Genomic DNA, 27,246 nt, shown 5'->3' with positions numbered 1-27,246 from the left:
GTTCACGGCGGCAGTGCTTGGTACAAGTGGCACGCTCCGTCATCTTTCACGGCGAATCCTCCTCGGTCGTTCCTGTCGAACGCTCGGGAATCGAGTCCACTTTGGAATCAATTAAGCGAGACAGGGTGAACTCTCTCTGTCAGAAACGTTGCCAGCGATCGATGCAGTGTGTTCGGCCAGAGTTTTTTCCTTTGAACCACACCCGTCAGTGAAAGTGAGCTTGCCTGACAAGTTTCGACCGACTGACCGTCGGACGGACGGCGCTGATTGCGGGTGGTTCCGATGCTGAGTTTTTCGGTGTCAAAAAAATCATACGAAAAATCCGAGCCGTTTAGAGGTAAGTGACAGAAGGACAGGCGAATTCGGCGCGGCGAATTTCCACGGGAGTCCGACAGACGAATCACGCGCGAGGTGCTAAGTGGGGTGGCAATTTTCCTCTGCCTTCTTTCTCATCTGTCTCACCCGTCGTCTTCGTCGCCGCCGCCGTCGTTTTCATCTTCTGTCGCCCGTGTGAAGACCCTCTCCCACCTCGGTGGTAAGGTACTGTAGTACTTCGTGTGAGACTCTTCTCCCGAACCCAGCCAACGGTACATCGACTTTCCCCGGGCGAAGTTCAATTCCGAAAGTGAAAGCGTTGGTGGATCCGACGATAGTTTTTTTCCGTCATTTCGCGTCGGTTCCGATATCCTTTGTTGCTGGTTGTGCTTCTCCACAGCGGAGGGATTTGTCTCCCGTATCCTGGGAGTTTACTCGTGCGTGTCTTTGTTTTGTTCCGTGAGAAGTTGATGGTGAGAAGTCTCAAATGAGAAAACCGGCGCGCTTCATCTCAGCGCGGAGATCTCAATACTCTCGGGATTGTTTCATGGGATGATTCGCTCATGGTGATGGTTCTCGAATGGAGACCGTCGATAGCCGAGTCGTGAGCCACCTCTACGTGGAACCGGAGAGTGGCAAAGCGCATTATTCAACAGTGATCAGGTAATTACCGAGTGAGACCGAAGTTACGTCTTCGTGGTTGTGGCGCCGGTTGTGATTGTGGTCTATTACACAGTGTGACCTGAAGCTCACAGTGTGAACTCTGACCTCGCCCTGTGCGTTTAATGATGATTCTGTGATGCGTGGGCCTTCATTTGAGAAGACGAACCGGTACGAAGCTACTGCAGGGATTGTGTACTGGACAACAATACGACCTCCGTGATGTTCTTTTTCCATGTCGCTGTTGACCGTTGTTGTCGGTGGCAGCAGTCGTGTTGTTGTCGCGTCCGTCAGATCGAAGGAAAAGATCGGAAATGGGCAAACGTTTATCCTACTTTCCGGCACACCGCTGATTGACACGTAGGGCTCTTCGAGTCGCAATGATACCCGTGATTCCCGCTTCCCCGCTCGGAGCTGGAGCGGAATCCGGCGGTCGCCCCGCCCGCCCTCGCACCGGATATTCCGCGCAGAGTGTGGAGCGCCGTTAAAACGCGGACCGGAAACACCGGGAAAAATAACGCTCTTTTGATTTCCCCCGGGGCCCGCTAATCAGCTTCAGGCTCGGTGTCGGAATCATTCCCACGCAACGATACGACTTGTCGGGTTTTCGTTTCCACGAGCTTGACGGCCGAGCCCTTGGAAATAGCATGGTTCGCTCAGTTTTGCTCCGTGGTGCGTTTTCTTGGATTCCCGCTCCGAGTCTCAGAAGTGCCGACCGTGATCGCCGTCAGAAGTCTAGTTTTGGAGAATGAGGTGGTTTTTCTTAACAAGCCAGTGAAGGATCCACAGCGTCGGCTGCGTTGATAGGGAAGTGTTCCCAACATTTGTATTGAATAACATGCGAGCTCAATGAGCCAGGGCCCGATCTGTGCCGGATAATCAAATCTTCGTCCGCCCCGACTGACTCGAGGTCTAGATACGCTAAAGGTTGAGCAGCGTGAATTCGCGGGGAGTTCTCGTCGGAATTACCTAGTAAAAACGTGTCGCAGAACGGTCACGGGCGGAACTTTTTCCCGTTGTTAGAGGCGACACGGAAGACACTGTTACAACAGCATTCGCCCCGACTCGAGCCAAGACTTCATGACGAACAAAAAAAAGGAATGGATCGAAACGGGATCGGCCTGAATCTTCCTGGCGACAGAGAAAGGAACGGTCTTGGTGGCGGCAGGAATATACCTCGAATGTCACGTGTCACGGACATCGTTTCCGAAACATGTGCGTGTAAAAATCTTTGGCGTCGCATGTTTTTCCAAGACTTTCTGTTCTTTCACGCTTTCGGCGTGGAAGTCAATCAGGGAAACGGAACATGAATGATTCACTGCACTAGGGGCTGTTCCATCTGATAGATTCTGGTGCCTCACGAAGGAGCGGGTTTCGGGACGGAGAACCTACGGCGAGAGCTCAGTAAATTCCTTCTGCGCCCGACGGAGCTCTTCCACGAATCCCTCCCTGCGAGCGAGCGACTCGAATGGGGGAGCTGACAGCGATTTCAATTTCGTCGAGAGGATCACGATGAAATTCAACGTCCCTGAGCTCGCGTCGATCGGAATCATTGGTACGACAAACACCCGCACAGGCGGGAGGATACGAAGCAGAAATAACTTTTCCATCGAAGCGCACAACGGACGGAGACGGATGACTACGTTGTATCCGAGCAATAAAACCTTAAACAATATATCCACTTAGATATATCGACTTTGTGATTTTAAAGAGAAAGGAAAAAAGGAGAAACGATCCGTGCTCGATCCGACGCTCGCTGACTGCCAAGCTCGCTTTGACCGCCGTGTTGAGAAATCGATTGCGAATATTGTCATTTCGTGAAGACTTCGTGAATTCGTCTTTCGAGCATTGAATCATAAAGAAAAGACTCTGAAATTTCCCTCTCCGTCGACCGGTGGATTGGTTCGTATCGAAATCTAATGTCGGTTGACTTGAGTTCAAGACTCCTCATGAGACGTCCGCGCGGTGAAGACTATAAACTGCCTAGGAGAACGACCGCCCGATGTTTCACATCCGCCGCGCTGAGGGAGCCCACGAGGGAAAAGGGCCCAATAATATTTGGGCCCCCATGACTACGATCCGTCTACATCCGAAGGTTGTCTTCAGTCTTCGCTCCGAGCTGTACCTCATTCTTTTCCTTTGGATCCCCCTTCGTTTTCATCGATGTCTCACTTTTCTGACGGCTCCCCGTTAGACGGACTCATCGTTTCCCGCCTGTCTTCCCGGAGCACTTTTGACGTCATGAGCGGTGAGCGAACGTCGCTGCCCATCTCCGACACCACGAAAACTGGTGCTGCTGATGCTGCTGCTCCCTCGCAGTAGGGCCGTTCGCACACGTTGCGAACGTCAAAAGTGTTTCAAAAAAGAGGGAAGAAAGCTCGGACGACACGCCTCGACGTAACGAGCAAAGAGCCGAAAAAGCGTCGAAGAACAAGTCGCGTAAATGACGAGTATGAGAAGGAGGCCAGGATCGATGGGTGCAACACTCGGAACGATGACAAAAGACGCCGAGAGCCGACTGTTTGTAGGACAATCCGATCGCCCCGTGAGGTGGAGATGGGTGTGAGTCCGCCATCCCATCGGTTCCGAAGAGCGGCAAGGACAGCAAGGGCATTGTGGAAATTAATGATTCACCCGCGAACACCCTTGTGAGAGCGACTGAGTCACGCAACTCACGTGGAAGGGTAGGAAGTAAATGTTTCCATCTGTTCACCGACACCGTCCTGATCGCGCGTCAATGGACGCTCGCTACGGGAGCTCACGACCATGCGTCGTCGGAACACCGGGATTCGTCCGAATCCGGCAATCAATATACAGCATCGCCTTTGATAAGCCCCCGACCCAGGGGAAAAATCCATCGGACATGAGAATGGACGTGGATACTGGATACAAGCTGTCAAACACAATACAAGATCGAAAGTTCGTTGACTCATCGCGTAGTTGTTCGCGGATGTCGACCATTGAGTGACTTTCAAGTCTGAAGGGTGGAGCTGACCCAGAAGTGGATCCCTGTGTTTCAAGGAGTGGAGTGCTCCCATCAGAAACTGGGTCAACAGCCTCAGCCAAGCCCGAGCTCTAAGTTTTTTGAGCTGGGCCCAACTCGAATCGAGCGACGCCTACCATTTCATTGTGTCAATCAGAAACCAATCAGTGATGTCATTGGTTCCGATTTAATCGATCAGCTCCGACTTCCACTGGGCATGAGTTAGTCCGGGGAAAATGATCGAAATCGTCGGACGGAACCGACATTAGACTCGAGACGAGATACACGACATCATGCAAGAATCAAGTTGTAATCGTCGATTCTCCGGCGTATCGGTCTCTCTGAAATCCCGATTTCTCAGCTCAATTTTCAAGTCCTCGGAGAACGAGTCTGGCTCGGAGCATTCTCTTCAATCTATGACGGTACGAAGCGGCTGTACGAACGGAACAAAACAATCGTTGGAACGCGTTGATTGGACTGCTCACAGTCGACACCGATCGCCCGCAATGACTGACCTCTCAAGGACGCCCGCTAATGATGAAGATCTATGATTTTCTATCAATGACATCCTCGAGGAAGTCGTTAAGTCTGGGTCAGCGTTTTCGGTGAAGTCGTTTTGTGAATGCGTCTGAACCAGCCTCAGCAATGAGCACGGTTCGTTCCGGGTCGATTCCGGTCTGTTTGGGTCGTGTCGCTTTTCTTCTTCATTCACACATCTGCCACGACTAATAAAGGTCGGAAGTCATCTTTGATAGGGTTAGCGACGATCGTGGTATGCTGACAATCGCATTCATAGCACATGAAGCGAGAAATAGTTCGCCGGCAAGGTTCGTAAGTGGAGGTCTTGCCATCTCCGCTGATCCGACCTTTCCCTAAAAGAACTCCACCCGAGTACGGTGGAGATTTTCTCTGTTCATCCCTCCTCAGAGGACCCGGTGACCTCATGCACGTCACTTCGAGAGTTCGAGCTCTCCATAGCTCTCCTCGTCTCCTCGTGGATAGAGTTCAGAGCTCAAGATGAGCCCCAAGAGTGTGAAATCACGCCCGGTTCGAGAGACTCGAAATGCATCGCGGGCAGAGTGAAATATCGATGGCGACAGGGTGCGTCGTGAATCGTGAAACGCTCGCAGTGAAACCGCTTTCGAATTCTGTGGACCTCGGTCGTTCAATTCCCGGGTGAAATGTTCGTGAACCTCGTGGATAAGGGGATGTTGAAGTTCGAGGACAAATTTGTGACTCCTGCGTGGCCACCCACACCGGAGTCGGAGAACGGTCATCCGTATTCGGTCATGTAAATAATCTGTGCCTGGGATCTGAGTTTTCCCAGTCGGATCATGCACCTGTAGACCCGTAGAAGATGCACGACTCGTAGGAACGCTAGAGGTAGTGATCTTGTATCCACCTGATCGACTAGGATTCGAAATGTTTTCTGGGGAATGATTATCAAGAATCTTCTTCCTTAAGAGCACTTACCCTGGAAGAATTCCTCAACTTACCAGGATTCTGGAGGGGAATGCTGAATATCAACATAATCATTGCAGTCCACGCTTCCCTTATTCGAAATTCTATCGAGAAAGGCAGATAATGCAGCGGACTTGGGAACGCTTTGAATTAAATCAGCCGCATTTCCGTTCCAGGCTCGACCCATCGTACTCGACCGGCACAGCGTCCACGCTAGATTCCGGCTCGATATACAGCTCCTACGGAAGATCTCTCATCCGTAGACCTTACTCCAGAATGAATTCGCTGAAATGTAAGTCACCCGAAACGCTTGGTTGACGATTCCTCCCACGAGATTCCCATCGATTTTCTCCGGAAGTCGGCTCCATGACGCCTTTGCGGTACTCGATTCATGATTATTCGCTCTTGGAATCGTCGCTCCGGTACACCGTGGTGCCAACTAACGGCATGGCAGGCTGGTGAAAGAGTCAGCTAATGAAAACCGGATTTGGCTCTTAGGGTTCTCAGCACCGCAATGCTGTCGACAATGCGCGGAAAACTGGAAGTAAGACCGGTTTGCGCGTGACCGAAGCATGCGATCGCGAGCGTGAATACGAGACATAGACAAACACTACCTACATAGACAGTCCCAACGCACAAATGTTCAGGGAAGCGCGGGCTTGGGGACGGTAGGAACCAAAAAATGCGCGGGTGAGCAATCTGATCGGGGAAAATCACAATATGATTCTCCCCCTGCCTCGTGATCCAGCGGTCGCCGAGCAGCTCGAAATGATGGGGCGCTGCGTTTTTTATTACGGACGATTGCCACACATGCTCGAGCTAGCGTGCGTCCGTATGATGATGTAAAATCTGTACGAAATTTAAAGAATACACCGTTAGGCAGAAACGTAACATCTGTGTAACGCTTGCCTTGACACGAGGTCAGCCGGATGCCATCATGGGAAGCGGATGATTTCTGTCGTCTGGAGACCGGTCGGTGGCGAGGTCACATCCATGCCCGTAAGTTTCCTCAGGTGCCGCTGAAGATTGGGATGAGTCTTTGAAAAACCTGTGCTAAGAGAACAGGTAGGGATAACGATCGTACAAGAAGCTATGTTCGGGGCAATCTGGACCAATTCGGACTGTACCGTAAGAAACCTACTTACCCATGGCTCTCGGGCGCGCCATCATCGATCCCGTCTGTGCCGGGATACCGCATGCAGTCACATCTCAGGCCGTTGACGCTCGACTGGCGCAAGGCAAAAATAATTGCGATCCCGAATTTCGTGTCTCTACAAAGCTGGCTCACGTACCACGGATCGAGATCCGATCGCCTCATTTTTATGATGTGAATCAACACAGTCTACAAGCGCATTTTTACATTCGCTACCGGCATCCGAGCCGATCAAATAAAATTCCTGGGACACCGATAGGAAAAGGATGAGAACCAGCGGTGGATTATAGGATTCGCGAATATCGGACCAAGAGTGTGGTGATGAATACGGACCATGCCATAAGATCAAGTCTTCTTGGTGAACCTACGAGGAAGGGATCTTTATATCCCCGGAACAACATATCGCGACCTCCTCGATTTCAACAAACAAAACGATTTCCGATCCTAATCCCGTTGTGTTCCTCCATGTATGGAATAAGTACGTCTGAGGTACATCATTCGCTATTCGGATCTGACCCACTCGTTCGACGGATTCGATCAATCCCGTTTCCGGAGAAATGGTGACAGAACATGATCGGGAATTCTCCAGAATTGGACGGAAAAAACTGCCATGGCTGAGTCGAGTGAAAGTCTCCTTGAGTTATAGTCCGAATTTCGAGTAGGTACACCGATTCAGATTCTTCTGCCGCTCAAGCGTATCCAAATTAGGATTTTCAGAAGTTCTCCTTATGATTCCTGAGCCACAAGAAATCTTGATTTACGTGGGAAAAAATGATTTAGTTTTCGAATTCGGCTTCTATTATCAGTCCGAGATAGGGATAAGAGTTGTGCTTTCAGAGACGGAGTTACTCGCATTGTTTCGACCATCGGGCGAAATTCACTCTTATGAGGGGCTTGGAAATCCGGGTTCCCGCGAAATCACGCGATTTTCCGTCAAGTCGGCCCTGTCAGTTGCCCGGAAAGAGTATAAGGGAGGGGATCTAGAGCCCTGAGTTCTGCCGAAAAGCCACGAATCTTGCCCTGAGTAGTTGAGAAAGGCTTACAAGGGAACAGAAACCAGGAGTTCGATGTTCCGTCCACCAGGATTCATTCTTCCGGTTCATTTCACTTAAGCCTTGAAATCGCTCTGAATTGTTCAAGCCAGCTCTCGGGAGCCACAGTCTGCCCATTGTGACTCCCACCGGTGACACAAAGAACCACGATCCTGTTCGACCGCAGAGAAAGTTGCCAAATACTAGCTCTCGAGCAGGGAAGAGTACCGCTCAGCGCGCCAAAACATGAGGTGGACAGCAGAAATTGCGCTCCCCTGTCATTTCGCCTTATTTGCTGCTCGCGAGACGAGGCGTCAGTAATGTTTTATCCATCAGCGGAGTCGGTAGCAGCAGCTGCAGCAGGAACACGCGGTTATTCCCATTCACGAGCTCCTCAATTTGACAGCCAATTAGGAGCTTCCGTTTTATAACAGATCACAAGTGGTACTTTCGCGTTTTTCGTACACGGATATTGCATCACGAGAATCTAGCTGGCACAACAAAGCGGTGCGATTCGATTCCTTCTCGGGGTTATTACTCGACGGTTGACGGTAGGTTCCCAAAAGTTCTCATCGACGATTATTTATCACAAACTGTCGGAGAGTCGCTGAAGCAATGCAGGCGGTAGTTAGCATCGTTCATTATCTCGTCCGGATCAGGAGGTCACTCGGTATGGTACTTTTCTCTTGCATGAGCCGACAAGCAACGTTTTGTGACGATGCCCCGCGCGTGGATGAGATCTGACCGGCGCGGCGTTCGATTCCCTCACGCGAACCGTCCATATCGGAGGTTTTGTTCGATGTCCCGGGTATTTTGATCGTAGAGTTCCAGATCGGGGAGAAAGCGCCGGATCGGCTAATTCAAAGGAAAGAAACGTCTCCGCATTTGATAGATCCGGCATCCCCACAATTTGGCACATCAGCGGAAATCAAGAACTCTTGATGACGTTGCTAGTGGTGATACTCCCGTGACATTTATTATTCGCTGGTGAAAGGCGACGTCGCTTCGCGGTATAGACCACCTTCGTCGGTCGATCACTTCAGAGCAATGGTCGGGTTTTGAGTTTCTTGTTTGCCTTGACCCTGCTGCACAGAAAACCGCTCGACACGGAGGCTTTTTTTTCATATAAAAACGCTCACCCACGCAGCCGGTCGTCTATCCATTACTTGAACTGATGCACACGAGTATGGCGCCACGTCGATGTGTTTAGATTGCTTGACTTACGTAATTCGCGGCTGGCCGCCGTTTTCAGGTCGTTGAATAGAAATACCGCGAGGTGAATTCAGGCTTGAATCGCGGAGCAAACTCTAAATTCACGATTTCGGCTTGCTTGACGCAACATCAGACAATTCGAGCTCACAAGCCGGAGTCGATGGGAAGCCCGGAAAATTCGAGCGTCCGCTATGGAAGGGGATTTCATGGACACTTCCGTTGAAGTGCAGAAGGGGGGCAACAAGCATGGCTCATTGGAGACAATCATGATTCAATCTGGAGTTTGGCGGAAATCCCTGGGAATCTCCGATTCCACGCGGCGGAATCGGTATTTCTCTCGATGTACAAGCACCTGAGCTCCGTTGGCTGCATATTATCTCGATTAAGAAAGATTCGAATGTTTGGCAAAGGAATAATGTCGAGCCTATTCCATTCCAGCGAGACCTCATCAGAGACCGGATCCGGTGGAATCGCTCGGCACATTCGGGAAATGGCATTTCGTGATCCTGATCTACACGCTCATCTTAGGTTTAGTGATAGCTTTCCACGACACGGTCGGACTCGACTTTCTCGCCCCCCGCAACATCGCCTATCAATGCGACTACTTCGGGTGAGCGTCCATTTTCAGATCAAACGCCTCAGGGCGCGCCAGGTTGAACAGTAGCCGCCAGTTTCCGACATCATCTTCTGTGCTCGTCTGAGCTGAGCATCCTCCAATTCCGAATTCTGGTCATTTGAGACCCAAAGCGAGAATCATCGAGCGATCATTGCAACTGAGACTGCAATGGGATCGCCGGGATGCTTGGTCTCTACGACGGAAACTTCATTTCGTCGGATTGATTCAATTTTCTTCGGCGAATCGCTCTCGAGCTCCCCACTCGGGCGTCTGTTCACATCCGTCCCCGTCCTCTGTTCGGTGAACCTGAAATTCTATCCCCTCGATTCTTGCGGAGCCCAAATATGCTGATCGGCGCAAAAACTGCTTCTCTCCATCCGTTCGACGAAAAACGAATACTCGCAATATGGGGTCTCGAGGCGTCGTCGGTTGGATACAAATTTCGTCCACCACCGCTGTTGGGTTCCGATATATTCTTCATTTTTCCTCTTCGACATCTGGAAAGTGGAGATGTTTTTAAAAGACCCCGGGAGAAAGTATTGTTGAGAACGAGGTAGTTTACGTCAATGTTCATGGTTTCAACTTTTTCTCCAAGCACCTGAATCCAAGTAATTCAACTGTCGGTTCCGAGCTGATTTCGTGGCTCTGGATTTGCACTGCTTCGCATTCCCGAAACAATGCTTCCGAGAAGGGAATTTCTCCCATAAATTGCGTTCGGTCGTTGTTTCCGCCGCAGCCATAATCTCACCGGAGCGGACTCACGATGACGAGCGTTTGATCATGAAGAGAGGAGGGGGGCGCAGTAGAACAAACAATGAAGCAGGTCGCCAGTGCAAGCCGTCCCCGGGCTTCCTGAGTCCAATTTTCGGAGGTCTAAAGGAGTGATCGGGACCGAGGACGGCTCATCGGTCGAGGTTGTTTTCGGTGGGGCTAAAGAGTGTCGCTATAAACACGGATCGTCGGATGATGCGATCATCACTCAATCATTAGAGTCGAAGGCGCCGTGCTTGGCGTGCTACAACTTGTCGTACAGTTTTTTCTCCGGGTTAAAATAGCTGTTTCCGGTTGCTGCCGCTCAAAGATTGGCGGTCACGGCTGTGATGGAAATCGGAATCCCTGCGCGCTCGCAAGCGGCTGGCCGCGGCTCCGCTGGCGATCGGGCTCCAACAAATGTGTTTTTGATGCTGATTCCGCGGCGGAACTAATGAAATTGAAGATGAATCACTGTTTGTTTGACTGACTGGCTGGTTGTCGGATTGTCTGTGTGCGGCCGCGTGTGTGTATGAACGAGCGTGACTTTGTTGGAGTTTCGGCAGGATCCCGTTGCGTAAGCGTCGGAATCATCTTATTGAATTTCGATTCAGCGCGACTCCGATCTATCGAATTTTGGGTCTATAACGGGCAGCTTCGCCTCAAGGAAAGAAAAAAATCTCGATAAGTTCATCCCATTCAAGCCTTAGATTCGAGAGTACAAACGGGAGTTTCCTAAACTGTGGACAGTTGTTGGAGCATCGTTCATCTCTTTGCCTAATGATATCGATCTCCTGGAGTTGAGCATTGAGCGATAAATGGGATGGTGGACACTGCCCCAAGATCGGAGCTCGATCGGACGACTGACTCGTTTTTTTCTTTTTCAGCGACGGTTCCGCCGTTCCAAGTGTTCAGGGTCGATCCGAAGTTCTAGACTCGATACGACTACGCGATGCAGAGCGGCATATCATAGAGAGGTGCTTCATCCGGGATTTCGATATACGGAACGGGTCGGATCTGAAGAAAGACGATCTCAGAGTCAACGGAAGCGAGATCGTCGTTGTGGATCCAAACTCGTCGAAGCCCTGCACAAGATGGGTCTTTCCGCAAGACGTGCACAAACGGACCATGATTGAAGAGGTTCGATTGTTGGGTTCTTTTTTTTCGACCGCATCAATGAATCAAGGATCTGACGCGGCGAAAACTTCCATGAACCGGAGCCGGGGAAATCCACGCAGTCTCGTCCACTCACCGACTCTAAACTGAAGAAATAAAGTCGTTTTCATTTTTCCAGTGGGAGTTGGTCTGCGACGCTTCATGGCTCTCACTTTTCCCGCGTGGTGCTCACCTGGCCGGTCTTTTCTGCGGGGCTTTGTTCTGGTCAATGTTGGCCGATCGTTGGGGCCGGGTCCCTTCGATTGTGCTGGCCAATATACAACACGTTGCATTTTCGGTAACAGCTGCGTTTATGCCGTCGTGGGAATACTTCGCACTGGCAAAGGCGGGTTCCTCTTTCGGTCTGGGAGGCATGCTCGTGGCGTTCGTTCTCCGTAAGTAGAGCTGTCGTCGACGGAATTTTTCTAGCCAACTTCATCCTTCAGGATCGATCTTCCGGTCCAGCGACGATGTTGTGTGTGGACGCTGATCCGCCGATTCAATTTTTTCCCGACTGGCTGCCATCGCGGCGATTGTTCTTGACGGCTCATCACTTTCTCCCTCGATAAACTTCTCCGGCGCGAATCCCAAGTCGCTGCCATTTGTTCCGTTGCCGCGTCGACGTCTCAAATCCACTAGCTAGCGCCATCACACAGGCGATGGATGAATCGCGCGTAACCGATCATCATTAATCGTGTTCAGTAGTTCCTGACCTCTGACGGCCATAACATGAGGATAGAAGGACGCGCGCACTTCGAAGGAGTTCTTCATCTAAATATTGCCCATTATCACTGACCATGTCTTCTCCTCGGGTCACGACATTTGAACTTTTCGCAACAGCGTCTCGATCTACTATCAAAGCTTGAACAATTCGGATCATTTTCGGAATGTGACGACATTCTAAATAGAGTCATCGCCGCGTATCGCTCCTTCATCTCGGAAATAGATATGGAACTGGCATAACTGCGCTCTAGAACCAAATTGACTCCGAACAAGTCGCGTTTCCGTGACTCGGAGCGATCGAATAAATTCCTCTCTTTGAATTCACAGAAATGGAGACATTGGTTCCTCATATGAGATGCTGGGTGGCTGCAGGTCTTTTCTTGAGCTGGTCCCTCGGTATCGTTGCGCTGCCTGCTGCAGCTCTATGGATCTCGCCGAACTGGCGATACCTGCAACTCGCCATCACGGTAGTCTCCGTCGTGCTCCTGCCGCTCTTACTGTGAGTCTTCTTTTTCCCGGAAATTCCGAAATTGACGTGCAGCCCTAAATTTTATTCCCATACCCGATGTAGAGGGAAGACTGAGGAGCTAAAGGTGCATCGGTCTTAGATTCTTCCGAGAGAGCCCAAGATGGCTTCTCACGAGTGGGCGACATGAAAGAGCTGAGAAATGTATCTCGGGCATAGCGAGAATCAATGGGAAAATATTCTCCGAAATGGATGCAATCCACGTTCGCCAGAGCTACCTCGACCAGGAGAGTTACCTGAAAACTCGCGACTACAGCATGTTTGAGCCCAACGTGCGCACCAACAGTGTGTGCACCTTCATCATCATGTGAGTGCCTCTTTTTGAGCTCATTCCTCATGCTTTCCGGGAACATTCAAAGGGGACAGGATGCGACAGCAATTGAACGAAGTGTCGTCAATTAATTTTCCGTGTCATCTTCCAGGGTCATTCTTGGCTACTTGTTATATTTCGGCAATTCACCGACGCAAACGATTGCGGATCCTTATGGCTTCATGGCGCACCCTCGCGATAACCTCTTCTGGGGTTATGTGATCTGGTCGGTGACTGAGATCACGGCTGCAGTTTTCGCGATGTACGCCTTGCGGTTTTGGAGTCGTAAATGGACCTCGGTGTTTTGTTATTTACTTTTGGCGGGAGTCTACGCCGCCACAGTCCTAGTACCCAGATATCTCGGTGAGTTCCCGGTCTTGAGGAAATTGATCAAGCTGCTCAAAGAATAGAACCGGCAGCTCTTTGAGCGGACTGGCACTCTATCCACCAAACTATAATACATAACTCCCTCGCCCGAACCGTCATACCTCGTGTCCCATATCGGGAGCCCGGATGCAATAAAGTTAAAGCTCGCTCACCGTACGAAATTTCAGGCAAGAACATATGGTACGATGCCGGCATGGCAATGGGGGGCCGTTTTCTGGCGTCCACGTGTCTGGCGATAGTATCTGTTTATTGTGATGAAGTATTTCCGACCACCGTGCGTGCTCTCGGCTCCGCCAGCAAGCACGTGTTCTTCCGCTTCGCTCTGCTTGCAGAACCGTTATTCAGAGACATGGTACGTCAATCAAACTAGTCGACAAGCTCGAATCGTGCAGCCTCCTAGGGTCGATGAAGACTTTTAGAATTTTCGGGTGAGAAATAAATTTTCCGCTCTGCGGTGCAGGTACCTACGCAGGAGCTCCCCGAAGCCGGAGCTATAATCAACGGCAGCCTTTGCCTCGTCTCGATTCTTCTCCTCATCATACTGCCAGAAACTTACAATAAACCTCTGCCGGACACGGCGCATGATGTTTCGATGCTGAGGTAAGCTGCATGCGGCCGATCATCTCATCACCCGGAACCCTCGGAACTTCCTCTCTCCTCGCTTCAATAGAGAGATCCCGCTACAAGAGCCCACAGCAGCCGTGTCCCCCACCTTTATTCCTCCCTCCATCTTCCTCCATCCTCATCTTTATCATCACCTCTTTGCTGGTCGCCTTGTTCTGCTGCTCTGCATTCCCAGTTTCGATGGCATCGTGTTTTCTTCCGTAACCGGACTCGTGGTTCACGGAAGAAAAATCCGGAGGGAAATCGGGAACCTACGCCGCTCATGAGGTGATGTGTACATTCAAGGAAAGGGAGGAGGTCTCCTAGCGAACTTCAAGGCCAGCTGCAGCAGCAGTCTCAGAGCAGCAGAGCGAGGTACTTCGGCGATTATATAGACGAGTACGATCCCTCGACGCTTGATGCTTTTGCAGAAGAACTTCAAAGCCGAGCAAGTCTTCGCCTGTGAGGAGCCACGGTAGCGGCAATCATCGCTGGCTGCCGCGGATCGGAAGCATTTTTCCGAGAGGCTCTTGCAAGCGAGCCGAGAAAGGAACCGTCACCACCTCCTTCACATTCGACAACTTCGTGCATACGAAGTTCTGATGTTTCAGACAAATGGGAAAAAAATCAAATCGTATTGCTCGGACAAGAGCATTTGCTTCATAATCATCAATGGAATAAGTGCCAAGTGCGAGTCCGGGAATTCTCTTCTCTTGGAGTGGAGTGGAGACAGAGGATCTAACCAAATCGGGAGTTGATTTTAGCAGAAGAATGGTGCAGATCAATTTTCACCACGATTGGCGCTCGACGCTCACTTCTAGCAGCATTGTTTTTGATTGAAAGGAAGGAGAATGGAAGGAAGTTATATTTAAGTTATATCTCCGCAAAGATAATAACAAACTGAATTGTTTTGAGTCGATGTATAGAAACCAATGTTCACTTGTAAATAATTCATCAATGCTGTTACCATCGTTGAATCGAACTCTCGAAACTTAGCGAAAAATAAATCTGCGGGACCTTGTCCGCGATAAGTCATCGAGACCGTTCCCTCGATTGTCTCTCTCTAATCTCTAGTATTCCCCAGAGGAGGCGACTTTCCTCCTCAATCGAGATCGACGGGGAGCACCCGCCTTCGCTTCCGGAGGCGGGTGCTCCCCGTCTGTGAATCTTAGCCGCCAATGGCTAAAGTAACCGCAAGATTCGGAGTAATTCAGCTCTTTGTGCCGTCATGCCGCGGCGGGTGTTGTGAAGAAGTGATCCGCAGATTTGTTTTCCATCCATTCCATTCACATCCGTTTCTTTAGATCGTCATCATTATACAGAATCTTCAAGGGTCCTCCATAATGGCGACATTCTCCGGGGCTGCTTCCTCGGGAGCTTCGGGCACCAGATGACCATCAATGAGCAAATTATGAATTATACCTTCGTGTCTGCTCCCGCTGCTCGCACCAGTGATGACTCCCATCCGATTCCCGATCTGTGGGAAGAGAGACGCCTCTTCAATCCTTCGCGAAGTGCCTCGATCCTCTTCTCTAGCAGCCGGTCGATATTGATTTTTCCGTGATTCGTGTAGTATCTTCAAGCCCTTTGGCATGCTTTAAGAGTCGTCTGAGCAAGGTTGTGTTTTCCTGTGACGTTCGCCCCAAGCTCGTCCTACTCATATCGAGCATCGATTTTCATTCCATTCCCAAGTATTGTCTTCCTCGGGTCGTCGAACTCGTAATCTTCGGAAACTCACCTGGAAATGGGTTTCTGTTCCTTCGCTGACGAATTCCGCGACTGATTCGACCTGTGATGAATGGAGACGTAAGTTCCACTGATTCTCTGACTACGCATGGGAGTCCTCGTTCCAGACCGCAGAACTAGCGCGGATCGACTGACATTCAGGGGATCGCTCTCTAACTCTGATAGATGCGAGTCACGGCAAGAATCAATCGATTTTTGTAGAGTTCTTGCGCCGCTCAGTCGACCTCAATGTTTCGGCTTGCTTGGTGTAGACCCAATTCGATGGCCATGAAATCCCAGAGACCTTACCGGGTGTTAGGTGGAGCCCAGAAGCCCATATTAGATGCTAACAAGGTTAAGAAAAACCTCCGAGCTCCGATGAGTTGCCTCTACTCTCGTGTAGTTTTCAGTGGACCCTCGTAGCACTCTAGCGAAGCTCTCACCTTCTCGCCATTGACGTAAACGTCCATGGTATCTCTTTCGAGAGTCACACGCGTCGGCTGTGCTTCGGGATGATCCACGTAAATCCAGGTTTTGAGTATTTTCGATTGCCGTTCGCGGAACGACTCAATCTCCCTACCGTCCACAAACAATCGGTACGAATACCTGTTGAGCAATATTGGAGCAGCTCGAACCTCTTGTTCATTTGAGCCGTTTGCCTCGGATACTTCGTGGAGGAATATTTCTCCTCATCGGGATTCGAGGGACAGATCACTAACCTAAAACCTCCGACAGCCTTGATGGATATGATGCATTTGTGATTCAGAATCTCGAATGTCTCCTCGCCCACGAGTTTGAAGAGCCAATCCTTACGAAGCACCTCGGCACCGTTCACGAACACGACCCGTTTACCAGTCGCGCTTCCATGTTCGAATTCTACCCTGTATGCCTGACCTACGAGCGGCACTTCCCATGAAGCTACGATGTCAGCCATAGGATTATGCAAGGCAAGAGGTCGGCAGGAGTCCACTGAGTGAGCTCTTGCTGAGCGAACAGCTGTGCGATTCCTGACGGAGCGATTTCATAGCACAGCCCGCTTCCGAGTCCGGGGTTCTGACGTTACCATGACACCCCTAAAAACACGAGATGCCACATACTCGGCCTTGTTTCTCTGCGAGAGAGTCTAATCTTCCCTCTTGAGTCCTCCTACTCACCGCACGGAACTCGCCTCGAAATATCGTTGCCCTTTCGCAGATTGCGTCATCTTATGGAGGCGCATTCGCGTCGATTTTGACGGAAATTAAATCTCCCTCGCTGCCTCCGGGCGCCTCATCGATCCTAGGTGCTGAGCGGCTCGAGACGCCGGTGATTTTCCGAGAGATTCAAAATTCGGGGTTCGGAGAGGGCTCATAGACTCGATTTCCTTTCAGACATTCCTTAATATACTAAATGTATCCCTAAATAAGTATTCGTCTCCGGAAATATCGAGCATACTGTATTCTGCATCCCTCGAACGTTTTTGGAGAACTCGAGCATCCCTCCCAATGCGATGTTTCTTCCCTTTGAGACCGACCTGACTCACCCAGTCTCCGGAAGCATGGAGCTCCCCGAAGCCGGCTCCGGCAAGCGCTACGAGGGAGCGCCGCCTGTCTGCGACCTTCTGCATGTTCTGCTCCGAGGACTTAAAATCCGAGTGTTCCAAGCGAAAAGCGCGAAATGTTGTATTACATCTATTTTATCGCTATAGTAGTGTTCAACTTGGCGGATGCGGCGGTTTTTCGCCAGCCAGTCGTTTTTCCGCCCCTGGATGTGGCCAAGTACCTCGACGACAGAGATATCGATCTCCAGGAGAAGCAAATCATGGCGATCGACAGCCTAGTGCCCGAGGAGAATCACGAGCACGGAGACGAATCCCTTCCCGATGGACCACTCGCAGCCGATCCGCGTGACGAACCGATCGCTGTCGTTCGCCGGAGTCAGCATCCCTCGGATCGAAGGCTGGTCTACTCGTGGCACAACCTGTTCCCGAGAGTCGTGTGAGAGCATCGGCGTTGACGGATGCTTTTTGTGCCGGGGAATCTGCCGTTCGCGAGAGCTGTTAGATTCCCGTCCATCTGGAGCTCCGCGCAATTATCAAGGATCACTAAATAAAGGAAATTTGCTGTTCCTCTGTAAGATCTTCTCTCCTCGATTATATAATGGCTCCCAGATGTCGGAGTCCGGATCCATTGATCTCATCCATGTCAAGCCATGATACACATAATTGATATATAGCCATGAGCTTGCCGCGGGAGGGTAAGGAATCGTGCTCTCGGGATCGATGGTCGAACACGTCCGAAAGCTTTATTAGGTACTGATTATGAAAAACGTGGACGGTCATCCAGGGTAGAGGTCGAATCGACGTCTCAGTCCCTTCATTTCCGTGTTTTTGCGACTCCGTACGAGTGATACAGATCGTCCCGACTGTAAACGAGCTCATCGGGTTCACTGGTTGCGGCGGTATCCAGCTTGCTCAGATTGTTCGCTGTGTACGCTACGCATTTCAGTTGCCATTCTCCGATATCTTCGTTCCAGGTGGAGTTTTTCTCGATGAGTTGCTGGAAAGCGACGGGATGTCCTCAGAAGGGGATTTTCGAAAGGTAGAATCGTAAATTCCATATGCCTCCTTTTATTCGAGGCTCCCGCGAATCATACCTGGAATTGTTCCGGAATGAACGTATCTATGATCAGCATGTTGAGCTTAAGTTCCCTACTCAGTTGTCGGACGCTGTCGATGTATCCTTCCATCTCACGCTCATGATCTCTCCTCATATCAGCCATCTCCGCTTCGGCCGCTTGTCGGAGACTCCAGACTTTTTTCAATTTTCGTGATTTCCCGGCTGCTTCTTCCTGCAGATCGGAGTAGCGCTCTTCGATGTCGAGGCGTTCTGCCTGTTTGATCCTCAGAGCCTCCCGTAATGCCTCTTCGATTTCTTTCCGTTTCTCGAGCTCTCGTTGACTCTCCTCCAGGAGAACTTCTTGTTCCTCCGCTGCGGGTTTGAATCGAATTTCGATAATGCGTTCCACCTATGTTAGATATCGATCCGTCGAGCCCGCTAAGTTGGGTGACGGAGTCGATAGATTCATTCAATTAATCACCTATTTGTCGAGCCTCCTTCGAACAGGTAACAAACCTTTATCGAGAAGATTCTCTCCTCCCACGATGATCCGTTTCTGCAGATAAGCTAATTTCTCTTGGAGTTCAGTGCTTTTCTGGAACTTCTGTGAGCCCGCATTCTGACCTGACGCTTGCACATTTGGAGTCGCCTCGTCTTCTGCCTCTTCGGCACCACTTCCGCCGCTTTCGGCATCTGTTTCCGCTAGAAGACGTTTGAGGTCTTCTATTTCTTTTTGGAATTTCCTGCGGGGGAAGCTCAGCATGTATACGGGGAATTGAAACCCTAACGCGCATTCTGTCCCCATCGGCTCTGCCGAGCATTCCTGGCAATTCTTCAAGTATCGGTCATTATTATCGACCCTCATGATACCATCGAACGTAAGGAATCATCTCTCAGAACTCACTTCAGAAGGGCGTCCTTCGGATCTTCGTTGATCCGAGCGTTGTTTTGAATATTTTTTGCTCGATTGGCGTATCTTAGAGTGCTGACAGTTTCTTCGTAATTGTACTGAGCTGGACCGACGTTTGCTACCTGCGAAGGGGGTGTCGACCAATGACATAAAAACGATATCGACGACTTCATCTCCACCCGCCTAGTATTTCTGGAGTCATCGTGAGCATCGAAACGATTTGAACCACGCACCATCAGGGTCTTTGAGTTCCCTCCGAGAGAGTCCTGCAGCAGTCGCGTGAGTTTGGAATTGCGATAAGGCACGTGCGTGGATTTGCCGTCGACCAGGGCAGATATCACGTTGCCGAGAGTCGATAGCGAGAGGTTGATTTTGGACGCCTCCTTCAATCGTTGTCCCGAGGCTCCGGTTTTGCTCTGACGCTCAGAACCCTGGAAGAATTTCGCTGCTCAGAAAGCTCTAACATTCTCTCCGCTCTAGATACCTATAAATGAACTTCACGCGCCAACGCACAATTCGTGAAGTGGTATCAGAGGCAGGCAGAGAGCATTCTCCCGAGTGTCGGTAATCGGCGATGTCGTTTTATTGAAATCATTCGAATTCCCGATGCTCCCCTGCGACCTTGTTTCGGCGAACCTAGGTAGGCCCCCGTGGATTGGAGTCGGCTGATTATCGAGTGAAGAGTTCGAGTGAGATGGACCCCATGAAACCATTCGGACCCATGCGTTTATGTTATGAGATGATGCACCACCACTCGCTATTCGCTTCATGTTTTCCTCGGATCGGGAACATTGAATAATTTCGTAACTCGGCACTTCAATCCCTCCCCAGGTTTTGGGGCTGAATAGATTCCACCCGAGATGCCCAGATGGAAGGGGAACCCTGACGGAGGCTCTGATTGGAGACCTGACGAAAAATATGACGGACCACCTCACGAATGACCTGACGGAAATCTCTCGGAACGTCAGAACGGCGCCGGAGGAAGAATGGCGCTTCGTAACTTATGGCCCGAAAAACCGAGGGGAAAACCGAGGAGGTCCAAAGGGACCGGTCAGGTGTGAAGCTCGACGATACAACTCTCATGAGGGGATGTCCTAGGGTGACGCTTAACAAGGAACTACTCGTGGTAACCGCTGTACATGGGTTCGTGTGGTTTTCTTCGGTAAATTGATGGCATCGCGACAGATCTGAGCAAAAATGTGACTTGGCGCCAAGAGCGCAGGCGACGCGGAGTCCACGCTCCTCGAAGTGCGCTCTGGCAAGCGAACACGCAGACGAGCAAGCATTGCACACAAGGCAAGCAGGCTTACTGCAGTCCTCCGCTAGACTGCCCGCTCTACCAGCGTTCGTGCACAGCAGCAGGAGATGAAGATGTCGAGAAGCTCCGTCTTGCTGCTCATCGCAATCGCATGTATCTCGAGCGCTGGTGCTTTCCGACAGCCAGTTGTGTTCCCGCCGCTGGATGCTTCCAAGTACGAGGATGCTAGTGCACACGAGTTGCCTGAGCAACGAATCATCGCAACCGATAGCGCGGTTCCTGAAGAAAACCACGAGCATGCCGACGATAGGCCAGCCACAGCTCCGCACGAGGAGCTGCCCCGATCAAACGAAACTCGCGGCGAGCCGATCGCGTTAGCTCAGCGGAGTTCCACAATTCGAATCAAGGCCCCCGAGCATTCGCTGGCCGTGTGGAACTCTGATGGAACAATATGCATTCTGGCGAGATTCCAAGCGACTTTCGAAATTCCGTACGCCACAGCGTCAGGCAAGAAATATGCATCAATCAAGATGCCCCCAAACCGGGAACTAGCAACGCGAGGTGTTTGTCCTACGGAATCGAGAGAACCGCTATTCGAAGTGCAGTGGCCACTGTTCAAGTTCATTATGCATTTCGCTAGAATTCATTCGCCCAGCTCATGGTACGTGAACAAAATCGAAGTTCAATACAACACGAATTCGCCGCTCTTCCCTGGAGCTCTCAATCCAGGACGGCGTTACGCTTCGGCCACGCAAAACATCAGTCTGTTCAAGACGCCGATGGGCCAATCTTATGGTTGTCCCCTCTATCCGCCCCTGGTGCTCACGCATCAGAATTCGTCCTCGGAAATTAGGGTTAAACTCAGGGATATTCGGCTTCAAGCTTATCAGCTGACAGGAAACTACGGACCCCTCTCGCGTTGCCAGCAAGTGGCCATGGCCCATACACTGGATCCATACAACTACGACCGGACAGTCCCCGTAGCTGTGGGTAGCACCTTGGCCGGGGTATCTCTCGCGACCATCGTTGGTTACGCGCTCTACAGATCGATGTTCGCCACCAAAGTTGACTATGGGAACATCCGTTGAATGGTGCCGCATATCACAAGAGGAAAACGCATTGACATGGAATAACTTTCGCACCGGGACAAATCATCGCTGTCGCCCGCCCACCTATCGTTTGTAAATCAAAGGCTCATAGAGGATGGGAACAAGTCATGGTTTCTTCGAAAACCATCAATTTCCCTTGAATCGACTCTCGATTACTATTCTGATTTCAGAAGCCTCTATAACGCATGCGTTTTGAAGCGCGATATATGGGTTGGCCTTCTCGACGAGTCGATCGCAAGTAAAAGTCACGAATGTCGGCCAATCAACACTCATCGTTTCGCGCGTTCATCGTTTCGTCTGGATGAGCACACAGTTGGTTGAGTATAGATCTCGTTTGAGATCATCGTGGTGATAGATACGTTCATCATGTTCATTCTGTTACCCTGATAATCTCTTAACGCGTTTCGTTGTTGAATAAAGCGGTGAAACCTCTGCTACGTTCCTCCATGAGCAGGTTTCGGAGTATTTTCCCCTTTACTCTTATCCTCGTGCCGAATATCTTAGCCGAGTGTCCATGCCCTCGATCACCAGACTCTCGAGTTCATGTTTCGAGCAAGCGAATCAGAGAGCAAAAATACAAGCATAGCAGAACGCCTTCGAATGGGCGAATGGGACCCTCTCTGTCGGGGATCCTGGCGGACACCCCAAACGAAACCCCACTACAAGTCAGCTATGTTGTGTGACGCTCGAGCTGGGGTCTCTCGAAACGAAACTTGAAACTTGGAACATTCACTACAAGAAAATACAAGCCGAGCTAACTTCTAGGTCGCCTTTCGGAGCAGCCTCGATGTCTCGGAGCCGACGGTTGTCGGGCCAATGGGTGCACACCGATGCGCAAGCGAGTAGCTCGCCGAAGAGCAAATCACTCAAGGGATGCAGCAATGGATTCTAGGGAGTTCATGTATCATAGAAAGAAGAATTCTTACTCACGGCTAAATCGACGAGATGCAGCTTTCCCATCAGGACATGATCCTGTTCAGAGCATTCAATGGTAATGGAGAAAATGGCATGTGACCGCGAGCTATGAGCATTCATGTTCGTCGCGCCAACAGCTCCTGTAATGTCGTGAAGCGATTTGGTGAGGAGATAATTCACCCCACAAGAAGCGCGCCACTGTTCGTTTTCTCCAATTTTTCTCGCCCACGAAAAATTCGTCAGCAGAGACACCCCGATCACACTCACGGTTCCTGTTGCCGAGGGTCATGATCCGGTCCAGCTCATCGGCATTATTCACAACGCATGAAGACAGGTCTTTGACGTAGACACCGATGTCCGGCCTCTCCTTCACTTCGAGTTGTACGCTCTGGTCTTTGCCCAGGAGGTCACGGACTTCCTCATTGTAAATTTCTAGATAAGACGTCCTCACCAAAAATCTGAAGAAAATCACATTGCAGCGATAAGCGGAAACGGCGCCGGAGGAACTCTATCCGCTGACTCTCATGGGCATCTTGCAAACGAAGCTCGATAGCATATAGGGAAGATCGCGCTTGCGCAACGATGAATCATTCTACCCACTTCATTCGATCGGCAGCTTTCGCTATGTGACCGAAAATGTGCGCGAAGGAATTCGGGATGATTCCTTTGAGTTCTGGGACGTTTCTGTCTCCCTCCATGGTGAAGGTTTTGCCCGTCCCAGTTTGCCCGTAAGCGAAAATGGTCCCGTTGTATCCTGGGAGAAGAGAGCGAAATCTCAACGATCAGTCGAACAACCAAATGTAACGCCTTCGATGATTTTGGAATAAGTTTCGGCATCGCGGTGAATGGCCGCCCCTCCCCCCCTTTCCGGCGGAGTGCCACTCACCTTGCAAAACATTGTCTATTATCGGTCGAGCCGCTCTGTTGTACACGTCGACCTGCTTAGAGTCTGGTCCGAACACAAGATCAAACGTGAAGCTCTGCAAGATCGGATTCCGTGAGCGAGCTTGCCCTTAGTCACATGCGGAACGAAAGACCATTTTCTCCCCGATAGCGATGTGACGAGGACGTCAGCTTACTTTCGGGGGCTCGGAAGGGTTCAGACTGTTGACTGTGACCGTTCCGCCGATGTGATCCACCGTAATGATGTTTTTGTAATTTCCTACAATTTCTGACTCGCTCATCGGCCGGCATCTCACACAAACTTGAACATTATCCTTCCGGTTCTCCTCAGCGTCCCCGTCGACTGCTGAGTCTTCACTCATATTCGAGCCTAGACTGGGGCAACGATAGCCTATAAGGCACTGGATCACGGATTGATGTTCGCGAGTGAGAGTTTCTGTCCACGGACAGTCCGAAGGCTGAGGGGTTCGAAACAGCTGATCGCAAGCACGCTCACCAGGTTTCCATAGTGACGGGGGTTCGACTCGGGCTCAGTGGAGCGAGAGGGAGTCTGCCAACGGAGAGCGCGATCTCTGGGTCGTGGATCTACGGGGGTGATCAGTCCTCGGAGTATGGGCATTGATTGCGTCCGACCGTTCATTCGAGGAAACGTCATGAAGCCCAGCTCCATCGCGAATTTGAGCAGAGACTCGGAAGATAAGGGAGCGAGGATTGAAATAGTCGGAAAAACATACGGAAGCCTCGTCCCGACGACTCACTGACTTCATGCACTTGGGAATCATATTTCAGTTTACGTATGATATGATCAAGCAAATGTTCTCGTAGGGTCGGCTCCAAGCGAGAGCATCACAGCGTGTCCCGAGCATGGACGTAATCAGTGGCGGTTCATGGACCCGACATAATATATCGTGGGACAGAACCGATTGACTCAAGACATATTATGCAGAGACTACGCTCACAAGCTCGGATTTACCGGAGCGAGCTCTCGAGGACCGGGTGAATCGAAGGTAGGGACTTGGAGCAAATTGGTGCCTCGGATCAGGAGGATCTCCAGGATAAGACAAAACTCTCGAAAGCGCATATTGGAAAGGCGAGCTGGTGGCAATTAGAAGAGGCTCGCTTTGGAGAGCTAGAAAAGACAGCCGTCTAATCTGTACTCTCAGCAGGAAGCCATCGTATCTTTCGAGCAATGGAAAAAATCGATTCCGAACGTTTCAGATCGTTTGATTCTCAAAGAACTCCCTACCCCTGATCTACGTTAGATGACCCGTGAGCCGGAACAACAACAGCAGCAGGGTGAACCACTTATCGCTCAGTTGATCGCTCCAATCTCGAGAGCTATATTCAGTCTCCCTCTTTCTCTCTCGTGACATGTACTCTCGGCGCGACATTTCCCGTCGTCGCCGCAGACTGCTGTGACAGACGATGATGTTGGCGGTGCTCCCGGTTCTACTCAACGTTGTCTTGTCGCTCGGCGAACCTGTAGTCCAGGGACCGCTAGGGGAGGTCCGTGGAACCGTGCGGAATGTGCTCGATGTCCAAGTGGAGTCGTTCCTAGGCATTCCGTACGCGAAACCACCCACGGGCAAGCTTCGCTTCGCGAGACCTCAAGCATTCGGTCCTGTTGGTAGCTTCGACGCCACCGGATATGGCAGCTCCTGTCCACAACCAATGTCTTCCCCGCTGCAGAATTTCTCTGAGAGAACCGATTCAGAGAACTGTCTCTTCTTGAATGTTTTTCGAAGGACAGGGACGAACATCTCCGACAAAAAAGCGGTTCGTTCCAAACATTAGGGGATTTCTGTTTTCTTGATCATCAGTGCCCATATGTTGTAGGAGACGAACGCTCCCCATTTCCCGCACTAAATATGATATTTGACTGTCTCGTCGTATCACAGGTAGTGGTTCTGATCCATGGCGGAGGCTTTGTCTGGGGTTCCAGCGGCAACGTGGAATACAACATGGCGCCCCTGGCCGGAATCGGGGACGTGATCACCGTCAGTTTCAATTACCGTCTGGGTTTCCTCGGCTTTGGTTACTTAGAGGACACCGACTTCAAAAACTTGGGCTTGCTCGATCAACGCTTGGCCCTCGAATGGGTTAGAGAAAACATCGGAATGTTCGGCGGGGACCCCGACAGAGTGACGCTCATCGGCGTGAGCGCGGGCTCAATGTCGGTGAACGCGCACATTGTCACTCCACTCAACACGCATAAGAAGAAATTGTTCCGCGCAGCATTCATGGACGCCGGAGTCATTTCTGGCGTATTGATCAACGACCCTGGAATCGCTGAGAACGGTACGAAATGCGTAGCACGAACAGCTGGATGTGCCGACGATGAGAACCTGATCGACTGCCTTCGCGAAGTTGAACTGGCCGACCTGCTGCAACGCGTAGCGACGTGTGGGACAAAACACGTGCGATTCGGTCCCGTCGCCGACGGAGTCTTCTTGCCTAAGAATGCAGAAGAATACCTGAAAACCAAGGCTGGAGATTTCCTCAAAGTCAAGACTATGATCGGCTACGCGCGGAATGAGGGTTCAATGTTCGCCGCTATGAGACGCGAGAAATATCCGGAAACGATGACCGATGAGGAATTCATAGATGTCATCGAGGAAATGATTCGAGCTTTTAGCTTCAGAGTCGAGGTCAAAGGTGACGAGAGGATGAAGAAGGATCTTTTGGGACAATACCTCAAGAAATTCGTCGATCCGTTCACAGCGGTCGAAAAATTCATCGGGGATGGCCGCTTCGTCTGTCCATCGAACGCGTTTATCGAGAACTACGCACGGGTCAATGATCAGGTTTATGTTTATCGCTTCGAGAGACTTCTTGAAGGAAATTATTTTTCGTTTGATCCTGAAGTTTTCGGAGTTTATCATATTTCTCCGTTCGTGCACTTCACCGGGACATATCTTGGATCTTCTGACGGAAACCACGAGGTTCTGGATGCGGACAAAGAGTTCATGCTCGAGGCGATGAGAGTACTCTCCACTTTCGCCAAAGAAGACGAAAGGCCCGCTTTCCGCGGAGTTGAATGGCCCCGCTTTTCCGAGAACGAAAATATTCTCGTGGTCGACAACAGGCCTTGGATCAGATCGGGTCTCCCGCATAAAGCTCGATGCCAAGCGGTTTTTCCGTACTTCGAGGGAATGCTCCACTCAAGCAGAACTGAGTTATGAGTCAAGAGCTCGCTATTACCAACGATCTGTCCTCCCGGATGTCGGATTTCGCATTCGGAATCGGAAGGCTCCTTTTCGCATGTATTTCCTTTCGGGGCCTCATGCTCTGTATGGATCCCGCTCGAGTTGCGATCAATCCTGCTCACTGAGAAACACATCGCTGATCCCCAGATTCCGTCCTTCGTGAAGGCTTCAGAGATCGGCCGCCCGAGGCTGCTCATCCCTGCCTATGCGGTGTCTTACAGCTTTTTTTGGGAGAATTTTGGTATCCTTTATCGATCCTCACAAGGTGTCATCATGAAACTTATCGCATGGAGCCTTTGCTGCAGAATTTCCCTACCGTCAAAGGTTTTATCGGAGCCTCACCTGGGGTCGCGGAAGATCTTTCTCTCTGCTCCCGTACCGGATATTATCCGATTATCCGCCATGCGAAGACCGTGATGAGGTGAGCTGCCCGCTGGAGGGACCCGGGGCACTGAAGAATACGCGTTTTGTAGGAAGTCTGAGGCACCAAACCGGAATCAAAAAGAATTCTCGAGAGCGATCGATCGTATTGTTTTTCTTTCTCCGAATTTTCGAGTGAACAGATATCTCTCGAGACAATTGAAGCGCGAATATCCTTCTGGAATAGCTTATTCTTCCCATTTTGTCCGATCGCGTGGGCTGAGCCGGTAGTCGACGGACCGATGGGGGGGGGGGATTCGCGGAATCGTGCAGAATTCTCTTGGCGCCGAAAAATATTCATTCTTGAGCATGCCTTAT

The 27,246-nt window shown here is 50.8% G+C and overlaps 5 protein-coding genes across 5 annotated transcripts in view; 3 read left to right on the top strand and 2 right to left on the bottom strand.

The window, feature by feature from the left end:
• Nucleotides 1-14,488, top strand: part of LOC100901586 (organic cation transporter-like protein) — a 37,078-nt gene extending 22,590 nt beyond the window's left edge. Inside the window, 10 exon segments of the mRNA XM_003742255.2 lie at nt 5,596-5,711; nt 9,254-9,425; nt 11,069-11,321; nt 11,476-11,731; nt 12,387-12,558; nt 12,668-12,892; nt 13,008-13,258; nt 13,450-13,634; nt 13,743-13,889; nt 14,423-14,488. Coding sequence (XP_003742303.2) covers nt 5,596-5,711; nt 9,254-9,425; nt 11,069-11,321; nt 11,476-11,731; nt 12,387-12,558; nt 12,668-12,892; nt 13,008-13,258; nt 13,450-13,634; nt 13,743-13,889; nt 14,423-14,488 — 1,843 coding nt within the window.
• Nucleotides 14,489-15,212: 724 nt separating this feature from the next.
• On the bottom strand, nt 15,213-16,544 carry LOC100901443 (fas apoptotic inhibitory molecule 1). The gene is made up of 4 exons (XM_003742254.1): nt 16,330-16,544; nt 16,054-16,216; nt 15,624-15,674; nt 15,213-15,362 (listed from the first exon to the last, which is right to left on the bottom strand). Exons 1-4 carry the CDS (start codon nt 16,542-16,544, stop codon nt 15,213-15,215), a joined length of 579 nt encoding a protein of 192 aa, XP_003742302.1.
• A 1,420-nt stretch (nt 16,545-17,964) lies between these two features.
• Nucleotides 17,965-23,664, bottom strand: LOC100901301 (kinesin-like protein KIF3A). Its single transcript, XM_029111151.1, has 10 exons — nt 23,479-23,664; nt 23,286-23,379; nt 23,000-23,153; nt 22,667-22,857; nt 22,415-22,539; nt 19,351-19,548; nt 19,112-19,239; nt 18,724-18,950; nt 18,245-18,579; nt 17,965-18,147 (listed from the first exon to the last, which is right to left on the bottom strand). The coding sequence occupies exons 1-10, from the start codon at nt 23,662-23,664 to the stop codon at nt 17,965-17,967; spliced, it is 1,821 nt and encodes a 606-aa protein (XP_028966984.1).
• LOC114828173 (lysosome-associated membrane glycoprotein 5) lies at nt 20,392-21,463 on the top strand. Its single transcript, XM_029111162.1, has one exon. It carries the CDS (start codon nt 20,483-20,485, stop codon nt 21,461-21,463), a length of 981 nt encoding a protein of 326 aa, XP_028966995.1. The 5' UTR covers nt 20,392-20,482.
• Nucleotides 23,665-24,707: 1,043 nt separating the features above from the next.
• On the top strand, nt 24,708-26,484 carry LOC114828170 (cholinesterase 1). Its single transcript, XM_029111150.1, has 2 exons — nt 24,708-25,078; nt 25,201-26,484. The coding sequence occupies exons 1-2, from the start codon at nt 24,728-24,730 to the stop codon at nt 26,482-26,484; spliced, it is 1,635 nt and encodes a 544-aa protein (XP_028966983.1). The 5' UTR covers nt 24,708-24,727.
• The last annotated feature ends 762 nt before the right edge of the window (nt 26,485-27,246 follow it).

Source organism: Galendromus occidentalis, unplaced genomic scaffold (genome assembly GCF_000255335.2).
Source record: "Galendromus occidentalis unplaced genomic scaffold, Mocc_1.1 scf7180000077360, whole genome shotgun sequence".
Taxonomy (NCBI): domain Eukaryota; kingdom Metazoa; phylum Arthropoda; class Arachnida; order Mesostigmata; family Phytoseiidae; genus Galendromus; species Galendromus occidentalis.
Note: the sequence above shows the minus strand (reverse complement) of the source record. Positions and strands in the feature narration are given on the sequence as shown.

Coding starts and splice junctions, on each gene's coding strand:
- LOC100901443 (XM_003742254.1), bottom strand. CDS start 16,544: ATGGCTGACATCGTAGCTTCATGGGAAGTGCCGCTCGTAGGTCAGGCA. Junction 16,217..16,329: donor AAGGCTGTCGGAGGTTTTAG/GTTAGTGATCTG, acceptor ATTGCTCAACAG/GTATTCGTACCGATTGTTTG. Junction 15,363..15,623: donor GAACAGAAACCCATTTCCAG/GTGAGTTTCCGA, acceptor CTCTTCCCACAG/ATCGGGAATCGGATGGGAGT.
- LOC114828173 (XM_029111162.1), top strand. CDS start 20,483: ATGAAGATGTCGAGAAGCTCCGTCTTGCTGCTCATCGCAATCGCATGT.
- LOC100901301 (XM_029111151.1), bottom strand. CDS start 23,664: ATGAGTGAAGACTCAGCAGTCGACGGGGACGCTGAGGAGAACCGGAAG. Junction 22,858..22,999: donor AAAGCTGCCGATCGAATGAA/GTGGGTAGAATG, acceptor GATTTTCTTCAG/ATTTTTGGTGAGGACGTCTT. Junction 18,951..19,111: donor CCGAAGGACGCCCTTCTGAA/GTGAGTTCTGAG, acceptor CTTCCCCCGCAG/GAAATTCCAAAAAGAAATAG.
- LOC114828170 (XM_029111150.1), top strand. CDS start 24,728: ATGATGTTGGCGGTGCTCCCGGTTCTACTCAACGTTGTCTTGTCGCTC. Junction 25,079..25,200: donor ACATCTCCGACAAAAAAGCG/GTTCGTTCCAAA, acceptor GTCGTATCACAG/GTAGTGGTTCTGATCCATGG.